This window comes from Gossypium raimondii, chromosome 9, assembly GCF_025698545.1.
Source record: "Gossypium raimondii isolate GPD5lz chromosome 9, ASM2569854v1, whole genome shotgun sequence".
Lineage (NCBI taxonomy): Eukaryota > Viridiplantae > Streptophyta > Magnoliopsida > Malvales > Malvaceae > Gossypium > Gossypium raimondii.
In genome coordinates this window covers 17,137,710-17,149,607 of record NC_068573.1, presented here as the reverse complement: position 1 = coordinate 17,149,607, position 11,898 = coordinate 17,137,710, and the positions used below count along the sequence as shown (strand labels likewise).

The 11,898-nt window shown below is 32.6% G+C and overlaps 1 protein-coding gene and 1 pseudogene across 1 annotated transcript; one reads left to right on the top strand and one right to left on the bottom strand.

Annotated features, from left to right (window-relative positions):
• Positions 1 to 5,015: 5,015 nt before the first annotated feature.
• On the top strand, positions 5,016 to 5,868 carry LOC105797504 (heat shock 70 kDa protein 5-like; annotated as a pseudogene).
• Positions 5,869 to 8,174: 2,306 nt separating this feature from the next.
• On the bottom strand, positions 8,175 to 11,588 carry LOC105798549 (sec-independent protein translocase protein TATB, chloroplastic). The gene is made up of 6 exons (XM_012628662.2): positions 11,185 to 11,588; positions 10,972 to 11,093; positions 9,288 to 9,347; positions 9,029 to 9,197; positions 8,630 to 8,773; positions 8,175 to 8,538 (listed from the first exon to the last, which is right to left on the bottom strand). Exons 1-6 carry the CDS (start codon positions 11,402 to 11,404, stop codon positions 8,456 to 8,458), a joined length of 798 nt encoding a protein of 265 aa, XP_012484116.1. The 5' UTR covers positions 11,405 to 11,588; the 3' UTR covers positions 8,175 to 8,455.
• Positions 11,589 to 11,898: the final 310 nt, after the last annotated feature.

Here is an 11,898-nt window from a genome sequence, read left to right as displayed (position 1 = left end):
ACAGCGTGTTAGATTTTTTTGTAAAGTATAAAAATAGTGACTAATCTATTAGTCCTATTTTAATCATTCAACTATTAATTCTTTTATTTAATCACTAAAACTTTTGAAATTAAATATTTTAGCACGAAATGCGATTAATTGTTGTTAAATGAGAGATGAAAAGCTGACACGAGACTTTTTTATTGATCTAATAATAAATTTAGCCCTCCAATTTACATATCTCTAATCTCTAACAATGATAGCAAATTTAACCAAGATTTAATATTTATATGAAAATTCAATCTCGATTAAAAGGTACATATCTCTAATCTAATATTATTGTATTCAAAATTTCGCATGTTTTCGTATATTTTGAATGATAAATCAAGTTTGAATGATTTTTGTTTAATATTCGATATAATTAACCAAGATGTTAGGTATCACAAATTAAATAACTTACATTAATTACATAACTTACAAAAATTAAATAACTTACATAACTTACATAAATTAAATAACTTACATAACTTACATAAATTAAGAACCTTACATAACTTACATAACTTACATAAATTAAATAACTTACATAACTTACATAAATTAAGTAACTTACATAACTTACATAACTTACATAAATTAAGTAACTTACATAACTTACATAAATTAAATAACTTACGTAACTAGATCTTCGAATTGTTCAAAATGATCTAAACTCGACAGAAACAAATAGTACTGAACAACAGACAGCAATTGGATCTTTGAATGTTCCGATTACACCTGAGGATCCTACAGAAGTTCAAAGTAATTTTACATTTAATTTACATGCGTGTTGACTTATAATTGATTTAGTTTTCAAATTCTTATATTATAATATACCATTTGTAGCTGAAAATGGTGGGACGCGCAGAGGTCGAGGACGTACGCTACTTAGAGAGTTATACGAGTTAGATCCAGTCGAGCATGTCAAGGTATGCAAAAATAGTTTTGGTCAGCCTGTTGGATCAGAAGCTCGACTTTTAGCAGGATACATGGGCATTTTAGCACGAAATGCGAATATGTTGCCTATCAACTACGAGTCATGGCGTCAAATGCCCGATAGCAACAAAAACCAAGCCCTCGATAATATTAAGGTAACAAAATGTTAATGTCATTTGTAATGCTTGGGAAATAGTTTCATTTATATTTACTTTATTAACTTGTGTTTTTTGTAGGCGAGGTTTGTTTTAGAGGTCTCGGATGCTTATGTAAAGAAGGCATTGGGAAAAAGATGGAGAGACAATAAAAGTACTTTAAAGAAAAATTATTATAAGACAAAAACAACCCTCGATGAGAAATTGCAAAATGTCCCGCCGGGTATGTTGAGGTACCAATGGGAAGATGCGGTTAGATTTTGGCATTCGAAGAAAGGCGAGGTACGACGTACTTCCAAACTATTGTAATTATTTTGGATTATAGTGTTTACTATTTACGTACTAAAAATTTTATAACGTAGGATCGTGAACGAGTTGGAAAAAGCAGCCGGCAGCAACAAAAATTCACTCACACAGCCGGGTCGAGAAGTTTTGCATGTGTAGCTGAGGCGGAGGTATTTTTAATTTTTTAATATTCTCAAATATGTATAACTTTCTATTAAATGATATTTTTACTACTATATTGTAGGAACGGCCGTCCGGTCAAAAAGTTGGACGCCTTCAACTTTTTGAAATTACACATAAGAAGAAAGATGGATCTGCTATGACTCCTGAAGTTGGTGAAATTATGGTACGTTTACTTAATACAATTTGACTTGTTTTAGTTATTTATAGTGTTTATTTTCTAATGGTTTAATTTATTGCTTGTAATGCGACTATTGTTATATTGCATTTGTTTTTTTTAATATATATTGCGTTCCTAACTATGTGATTTATTTATTAGGAAAAACTAAAGGATAAAAATTTGAGTCTGGCGATTGCTTCTAGTGATAGTTCATTCATCTTGAAGACATTGATAACCGGATTATTCTTGAAGTTTTGGGTCCCGAAAGGTATGGTCGGGTTCGATTTCAAGGATCTTTTATCATTAACCCAATATTTTGGATCCATTCGCACCAATACATGGCTTGGGAGTCAATCTCAAGTCAAGTTCAGAGGTTAAAAGACCAGATGGCTCAGATGCAAGCGACCACATTTGAGGTTCAAAGGAAATATGAAGAACTTCAGCAACAACTTAAAACAGAGGCGGCAGCGAGGGAAGCAGAGGCTGCAGCGAGAGAAGCAGCGAGAGAAGCAGAGGTTCAAAAGAAATATGAACAACTACAGCTACGACTTCAAGCAGATGCGGCATCGAGAGAAGCGAGTAGAGCAAAAAGTACGATGAACTTCAACAAAGAGACTCAGATTATGATGAAGATGTTTCAAAGATGCAAACTTCCGCCGTCATAGTGTATATTGCATAAATATTTTTATCATTTTAACTTTTAACGTTTTGTAAAGAAAAGTATGAATTCACTTTTATTTATTGATATTAATATTATTTTAGTCATTTAATTTGAAATATTATATAAATTTATTGTTTTGGTTAGTTTAGATCTGGTTGCTTTTGATTTGTTGTTGCGGGAGGTGAAAAAATGAAAATTTTATTTTTAAAAAATCCCAAAATTAGTGGCGTTTTTTAAAAAAGCGCTGCTAAAAGTCATATCATTTAGTGCCGTTTGTGAAATAAGCGCTGCGAAAGAACACTACTTTTAGCGGCGTTTGTAGATGAAGCGCCGCTAAAGAACATTACTTTTAGCGGCGTTTTCTACCAAGCGCCGCTATAGAACATTACTTTTAGCAGCGTTTTTTATTAAGCGCCGCTATAGAACATTACTTTTAGCGGCGTTTTTTTCCTAAGTGCCGCTAAAGATCATGCTAAAGAACATGATCTTTAGCGGCGTTTTTCCCAAGCGCCGCTAAAGAACTTGATCATTAGCGACGTTTTTTCCTAAGCGCTGCTAAAGAACATGACCTTTAGCGGCGTTTTTTTCTGTAAGCGCCGCAAAAGTTAGCGACGTTATCATTAGCGGCATTTTTTGTGGCGCTTCCTCAAGCGCCGCAAATGCCTTTAGTGGCGTTAAAAAGCGCCGCTAAAGGCCTAAAAAAACGCCGCTAAAAACCTGTTCTGGTGTAGTGCTTATTTCATTCTTTTAGGAATTTGTTGATCATTTGAAATGAGCTCTATTAAACAATTTCACCTATAATAAATATTATTTCTTGTTCAGCCAAGGACAATATTTAGAGACATATTTTCGAGAAAAGGGGGATTGATATAAACACGGATTGGGTGAAATTTATTAGATTTCATTCATTGAAGGTGTCAATTTTAAAGTTTGAAAAATCAAGTTTTTGGATGCAAACCAAACATTTCTGGATTGAGATGTCTTCATAGCTTTTGAAGATTTATCAATTTAATGTTAATTTAGAGCATGTGATATAAATTACCCCAAAATAATGAATTTCTTTTATTTAGGGTTTTAAAATATTTTTATTCAATGTTAATTTATTAAGTATAGCTCAATGCATAAATTTTGAACACAATTTCTATAATATTGATAATATTTTTTCAGCACAACACAAATTTTTAACACGATTAGTGTTTTGGGTAATTTATATATCATTTAAGAAATTTGGATACTCAAATGGCTTGAATATACATTTGGCCTCTGAATTTGTTACTTTTTCCCAAGTTGATACTTCAGGTTTTTTTTTTCTCAAGTTGGTACTTGAATTTTCTTTTCATAGGGTTTTAATTTTTTTTGTAACGCTATTAAGTTGAAACACATGGCACTTTCAAACAATGACATGTGGCAAAACTAACATACGTTCAATTTAAAAAAATTAAAATATATTAAATTTAAAAATATAAAATAAAAATTAAAAGTATATATAATAATTTTAAAATAATAAAATTTTATAAATAAAAAATAAAAAATATAGTAAAAGTTTTTAAAACTTACAAAAATTAAAATAAATTAACTTTTGTTTAATTTTTAATTTTAATTTCCCTTAAAACCCTAAAAACTTTCCTGTTTTTTCTCTAAACTTTTTATTTATTATCTTTTGTTTTGTTCAGGGGCAGTGCCAGACTCCGGGCTAGCTATCGCCTGTTTTTTTTCCCCTCCCACCGGCTCTTTCTTTCTTTCTTCTTCTCATTCAATCCACATGTCTTCTCTCTTTTTCAATTTGTAGATCTATTTTGTGGGTGTATTTGTTGCCTTCACAAGTTATGATTGATAGATGATGATGCTTATCATCCGTTAAAACTCCATCGACCACTAGTAGTTTTTTTGGGAAGTGAGTGGCTTTTCGTCAGTTTCTTAATTTATTTCTATTTTGAGAATATTTTAGAATAATAAATGATTTCACAAGTCGATTTAGACTCGTTTTGTCTTAAATTTTATATTTTTTATTTGTTTTTCCATTATTTAATAAGTTTTCAGTTTTAGAAATTTTTGTTTGCTCTTGTAGCACGGTTTTTAGTCTTGTTTATGTATGTAATTTTAGTTTTACAAGTGATTTTAAGAATGGTTTTGTTGTCCTTCTCTGTAGTTTGGTAAATGCTCGATTCTTTTGTCGATTTTTGCTCGCCACTTTGGACCATTCGAGGCTAATTTTCTTATCATGTTAAGTGCTTGCAACCACTCCAGATATGTCGTACTTGAGTTGGGGCAAAGTCAATTGTCAACGTGTCAGAATGTTCTATTGATGTTCAGGCTAAAACCTTTGCTGTGTTGATGAAGTTTGTCATTTCCCATTTACGACGTGTGTTTGTTATTTTTTTCCGTAAATTATATGGTTCCATTTATCGAATGAGTTAATGAATTTTCTTTTTAAAAATTATAATTTCTCTTAAAAAAGTCTCACGCCAAATGTTAACAGTAGTTAAAAAAAGAAAAAGCTTTCTCGTCTCTAATTTTCTATTCGATTCCTGTTTATAAAATCTTGGTTTATGCCTTTGGGCTTCTTATGGTGGTTCAAAGAAAGTCATGGAGAGGTTAGACTCTCAATGGTTTTTCAACAATGTGCTCACTTTATCAACTCCTTAAACACCACATTAATCATAGCGTTGCCCTTAATGAAGACACAGTTGAGGAAGAAGAAGATCCATCGAAACGCAAGATTAAGGAGGCTCCAAGATTAAGGATGTCCCAAGTGTGGAGAAATCGCTGCTGGGCTTGAACCGCATATAATGCAACCAATTATAGAGGTTGAATTTGAAAAGCCAACACAGAAGCCAGAGAAAAGGAAGAGAAGCAAGAGAAAAGTACTTGGAGAGATTGATTTGGGGTTCCATGGTAAAGTGACTTCTGAGTCTTCATTTTCTATGGTAACAGTTGAGCAGCCGATCTTACGTTGCTTTAACCGACACCGAGCGCCTCATTGGTGATGCTGCCAAAAACCAAATCGCTAAGAATCCCCAGAATACTATTTTCGATGCTAAACGCCTCATCGGTCATCGATTCTCCAACCCACAAGTGCAAAGCGATATGAAGCATTAGCCTTTCATGGTCGTTGCCGCCCCCGGTGATAAGCTATCACCGATGGTCGTCGTTACTTACAAGGGTGAAGAGAAGCAGTTCGCTGCTGAGAAATTTCTTCCATGGTGCTGGTCAAGATGAAGAAGGTTGCCGAGGCTTATATGGGTCAAACCATGAAAAACGTTGTTATCACCGTGCCTGCTTATTTCAACGACTCGCAAAGGCAGGCTACGAAAGATGCCGGATCCATTTCAAGGCTTAATGTTTTGACGATTATCAATGAACCAACGGCCGCCGTGATTGTGTATGGCTTGGACAAGGCAACGAGGTCCGATGAGAAGAACGTATTGATTTTCGACCTGGATAGTGGCACCTTTGATGTTTCATTGAATTAAAATAAAAATTAAAAAAAAAAGAGTTAATTTAATTTAATTTTTTAATTTTTAACAACATTTACTATATTTTAATGAGTAATTATTTTTTCCAATGTCGTGAAAAAGTTTTACAAATGAGTTTAAAATAATATAAGTGTATATTTTTTAATTGGTACACCGCGTGTGGAGTTTTTAAATTTCACAAAGTTGATAAGTGTCTTTTAAGACATATTAAAATATTAAAAATAAATATTAAGAAAAAAATGTCAATATTTTAAGTTTGTTTGTGAAAAAAGAAAATATATTGTCAGTGTACTAAATGCTACCTCTATTTTTATTTTTATTTATAAATATTTATGATTTAAAATATTTGGCATACAACCATTAGAGACTCCACAAGCAATGTTAGGAAATTGACAAGTATCTTATAAATGTATAGTAAAATATTTAAAATAAAAGACACAGGTCAAAAAATATTTTTTGTAGAAAAATAATAAATAGAGCCAATTACACTCAACCAAAAACAACATTAGAAATAGATAGGAGAGAAGAATTATCTAATCGAATTTGATTAGCAACTCTAGTAGGAGCAATATCAAACACATGGGGCCCAAACAGAAACTCTTTCATTTGACTAGCTAGGATATGAGGGGTAAAGTTCGCTTCTCTTAGAATATGCTTAATGACCACCTATCAATTACACCTGCATAATTCTTGGATACATAATATCAAATCTCTATTTGCCTGTCCTTTAAAATCCCCATGAATACCTTTAATGACCTGAGCCCGGTTAGTCTCAAGAATAATTTCCTTCCAGTTAAAGTCCCATGCAAGGTGAAAGCAATTTGTTTGTGAGATCATTTTATTTTCTCACAAGGGGTAATGAAAAGAGTTATAGAATGGATTGCTACCTATGCCTAGATCGCAATAAATGGAAATTTTATTGATAAGACCTTCTCAATTGTAGCCAATATCTTATTATGAATAATTCCGACAACTTCAAAAGAAAAAGAGGCATTTACTTATTACAGAGATGGTGCAATTTGATTATTATATATATAGTTTACTTTATTTATTATTTACTTTTTTATTTACTTTATCACTCTGAGTCTTAGGAAAAATACACATTATTCATAATAGAAAAAAAGCTATCATAAATAGCCCAAAGTTCAACTTGTTCAACATTGCATTTTCCAATATTTCTCCCAATTCTCCAAAGCCACCTACCATGTTCATCTCTTGTCATTTCTATCGAAGTTGCGAAGCCTGAAGACAGATTGCGGGCACCATCAACATTTATTTTGATAGATCTAGTGTCAATTTTTTAAGGCTTCTTGTAGAATAAAAATATACTGCTAGTGTACCGAATACTCACCATGTTTTTATATATAGTTCTATTTTTAAAAAAAAATTGAACTATGATGTCATAATGACATCAACATTTCCTTGTGTACCCATTTGAAAGTGCTATGTATCCCAAACTTAACACCATTCCAAAAAAAAAAAAAAAGTGAACCAAAACCCTTAACCTAATGAAAATTTAGGTAATAAAATAAAATCATAAGTACCAACTTGAGAAAAATGACAAATTTAAGGGCCAAATGTATATTTAAGTCTACTCAAATTGAACCTAAAAGAAGTTTAGGTACCAAATTAGGAAAATATGTCAAGTCAGGTACTAAATTGATCCCAAAAACATAGGTACCAAATTGAGCAACAAAAATGTTTATGTACCATTTTCGTAATATTCTAAAATTTTAAATATTTTTAAATATATATATTTTTCGCATATATATAATTCTTAGAAACTATAGAATTTATATATTTATAGCTTTTATTATATATTTTAAATTTTTGTTGTTTTCATTTTAGTTTTTGAATTATTTATATTTTACATAATTTTTAATAATGTTTTTTATTTTAATTTAGATTTTTTATGGATGTCATGTCACCGATTGACATGCATAAAGATACACCATGTGATACATCTCCTAATTTTTTTAAAATGAAACAAAAATATTTAAGTAGCAAAATATAAAAACAAGCTTATGATCAGTTCATGCCAAATTCAAGCTGCTAACCGATGAAATTTTGTTCTTTTTAATTCTACCTCACCACCTAATGGTGAAGGTCCGTTTAATATTAAAAAGTGTGCTTTTAAAAAATTAATTTCCCTGCAACTTTATTTTGGGAAATTGAAAGAAATCTTCAATATTGCATTCCAAAAAGTGTTCATATATTTGTCAATTGAGATTTTGGGATAGTATTTTGTCCCTACTGTTTCATCAGAAAGGTTTTAGTTAAAATGCAGACAAACATCTCCAGAGTGAAGAGGAACAAAATGAGGATTTGACAATCACTAATCCAAAACATGGCAGTCCTCCAATGAAAACATCGTCTTGAGATCAAATTATGTTGTACAATTACTCTTGGTTACTACGTACAGGTAGCACATTTGCAAAGATCTAATATACAGTGACTTGAACCAAAATTTAGATGAATAACAAAGGGGCAAAACGTGGTGTTTCTTTCCTTGCTTTATACCTTTCTGAGGAAGTTTCTAGTACCCTAATTAGAGGCTTCTCTACGATAAACATTCTATCTCCATTCATGGATTTTCCGTCTCGCTTTCTGGTTTCTGAGACGGAGGCATCGCAGCAGCAGCAGCAGTGGTAGTTTCTTTGGGAGTAGCTGTTATTGATTTTGCACAAATAACATCAAAGTGAGAAAGAGAAAGGCAATAGACAGAGAAATACAAAGAAAAAGAAGAAGAAGAACCAACCTTCATGTTGATTTTGGGATCCTAACTCGGTCTCGCTGGGAGAGGCGGTCTGGTTCTGCTGTTTGGATGAAGCTTTTAGCTGCTCTTCTGTGATCTTTAAGTATTCTTCACTAGTATATGCGTCTTTTATGGATTGAGCACCATCTGCAGTAAAGCGACAGAATTGCATGCTTCTTAAATTTCATTGGAATACACAAGGGGAATGGGAAAAGGGATAAGGAATAAGGAAAGTTCCTACCACTAAGCCATAAAAAGAAGGATCAAACGCTATGCAGTAGCATTTAGTGCATGTTTCAGGGTAAGAGATCATAATAACGTAAGTGAGATTCAAAGGAAAAACCTTATAAGACAATTTCATGCCACTAATTAGCCCAAAATATAAGAATATAAAGAGCTTACCCGGGTCAGCATCACTACCAGTTTCCTCAGCACTGGTAACTGGTGAAGGTGTTAGGGGAGCGTTACTTAGATAGGGACTGTTCCTATTCAGTGTATTTTGTGTTGAACTCGGCATTTCATCAAGACCAATCTCCCTTTCAAGGGTGCTCTTGAATTCCCTCGAAACTTCCTTCACAGAAGATATAAAGGCGAAGAGTTCAGAAGGGCAGAGTTATTACATGGTAAAGATATGAGTAAAACCAAAGGGTTCAGACCCTACCTGAAGTTCTCTAATGGTGGGTTGAAACGCACGCAATGTTTTCCCCAGATTCCTAGCAACCTGCACTTTAATATGCCATTTGAGAGGCTGAGAGGATTTAACTTATACAGAATATGATCCTAACTATAAAGGTTCTGTTTGATCATTTGATCAACATATTTAAAACTTGGTTTTCGCTTCCTCAAAAATTTCTACAGAATAATATATGAATGGTAAAAAGCATAATTATATTCAACTAAAAAACGAATATGCAGATCAAATGTGACAAAATTTAAACATAATTATCTTACATAAAAGGACAGTGACATATTTTGTACGCAAAAGACTTTTCTATAATTTTTAATTATTTAAAATAAGTAGCAAAAGTAACAATATAATGCAGCCTAAACATTTAGCGACCACATTGGCTAAACTGTGAGAATAGTCATTTATGGAAGGCATCAAAATGTCTGCCACGCACTTCTAAATAAATTCTTGATACAATGCAGCTACTTCGTAAAGAATCAAAGCATCCAAGCACTTATATGTTTTATTTTAATGCCTTTATGGTACATCAGACATCATGGATACAGCATATTTAATAATTGATTATCAGTCCTTATCACAATACCTAAGGAAATATTCATCCCTTCGATTTGAATAACTTGAAGCCTAATTAATAAAATGTGATATATAGCAAAATTAATGTCTTTTAACTCTCCAGTCCTCACAAGTTAGATTCTTCTTGACATATTCAACCATTTAGTAAAATGTCAAGAGGGATCTGAGGTAAAAGACACAACACTTATTCTTAAAGATCTGGATCACTAAATACATCAAGGCATCATTAGAATGAGCCCTGAAAGGATAGGGGAACTTAAGAGTTTAAAATAGGGTAATACAATGGAATGAATTGGACTTAAATGACAACAATGTTTTTGCATCAAGGGAAAAAAATCATTATCTTGTCAAACAACACTACATTAATGCCTCGCTTGGTTACTAGTCTTATATATGAGGAAAATGCTTATTTATTACAGATGTAGTACAATAGTTAGATATAAACTAAAGAATAGTTAGTACAATTTTAAATTTGAAACTAGAAAGATGAGTAAAAACTGATAAAAAATAAGACTTCTTCAAAATAAGCGAAAAATTTTCCTTCTCTTTACTAAAATTAAGTCATGGGAATGGCTCTCAATAAAAAGGATTCTTTCTATCATCTAAGATTTTAATTTAAACGAACATTTGAATTCTAATATAAGACAAGAAACCATATCAATTTCAGTTTCAAGCAAAGCTAAGTATTGTCTATAAAATCCAACACTAAACCAGCAATAATTTTCAGTTTCAACAATTTATCATACCAACTTCCCAGGCACTCCTTAGAAAATTCTACCATTTTTTTGCTTCTTGTTGATTAATTCATATTTGAAGCGTTGAATAGAGATTAATATTTTAAAATAGTTGCCACAAAGCCTACGTTTCCAAAGCTTAGGACCTATCTAAATCCAATACCCGCATGAAATTAGAAACTTGAACTGTACAAATACATACATTACAAACATATGATAGACACAAACAGCCTGGAAAATCATCAAATGTTACAAACCATAAAAGGAGCAAGTGACAGGTTGGTGCTTATAATTGAAACAACATGCAAATGAGAATGACTTGTCCCTTAGTATATAAAGGCAGAACATACCTCAGCCAGACCCTTGGGACCAAACACCAACAAAGCAACTACCCCAATAACCAGAGCCTCAGGAGCTCCAACGCCAAACAAAGATGCATGAACCACCTTTCCTTTACATCTTCCTTTTTTTTCTGAAATTCAATAATCAAAATAAATGAACTGCATAGAGTAAAAAGACATCTTAAAAAGAGGAAACCCAGACCAAAAAAAAAAAAAAAAAACCTAATTTAAGAGATTTTGGTGACATTGAAATGCCCAGATGCTTTAGACCACTCCATTGAGAAAAAAAAGATGGACCCAACTGAGGAAACCACGTGGTGAAACGGAAAGGAAAGGATTTGCGATGTGAAACTAAAGGAGAGAAGGAGAAAGTAGTGGACTTGGAGCTAACGGAAGGTGTGAATAAGAATGCGGAAGTTGAGACGGCCATAATTGTGGTCATTTGAAGAGATAGATAATTTTAGTGAGTTTAAGGAGAGCTTAGATTTTTCCGAGCATAGACATGGAATTGGGAGGGGACAAGGTTATCTTGAAATGGGAAGATGTCTAAAAATGCAATATGTGGAAAATGATGGTCGAGGAGATTACGATACCAACATTACAGAGAAGGTTTCTTTTGGAGCTCACTTGATCCGGATTCTGGAGATCTTATTGTAGGCTGAAACGGCCATTTCAATGTGGGTCGACACCTGACTATCATGATCAGCCATCACCAAGTTCTGGGCTTGATTTAGGTAGTCAAATGCTGGCACATCATGTTTAAGATAGCCCAATTTTTTAGGGCTTCTCCACGATGTTTGATAAAAATGAGTTACGTTCAGTTTTCTTTCTTCAATAACCTTTACCCTGGATTAATTGGTAATATTTTCAATTCGATTCTTATACTTTCTTTTTCTTTTTCATATTAATCTTAGGAATAATATTTAATACACCGTG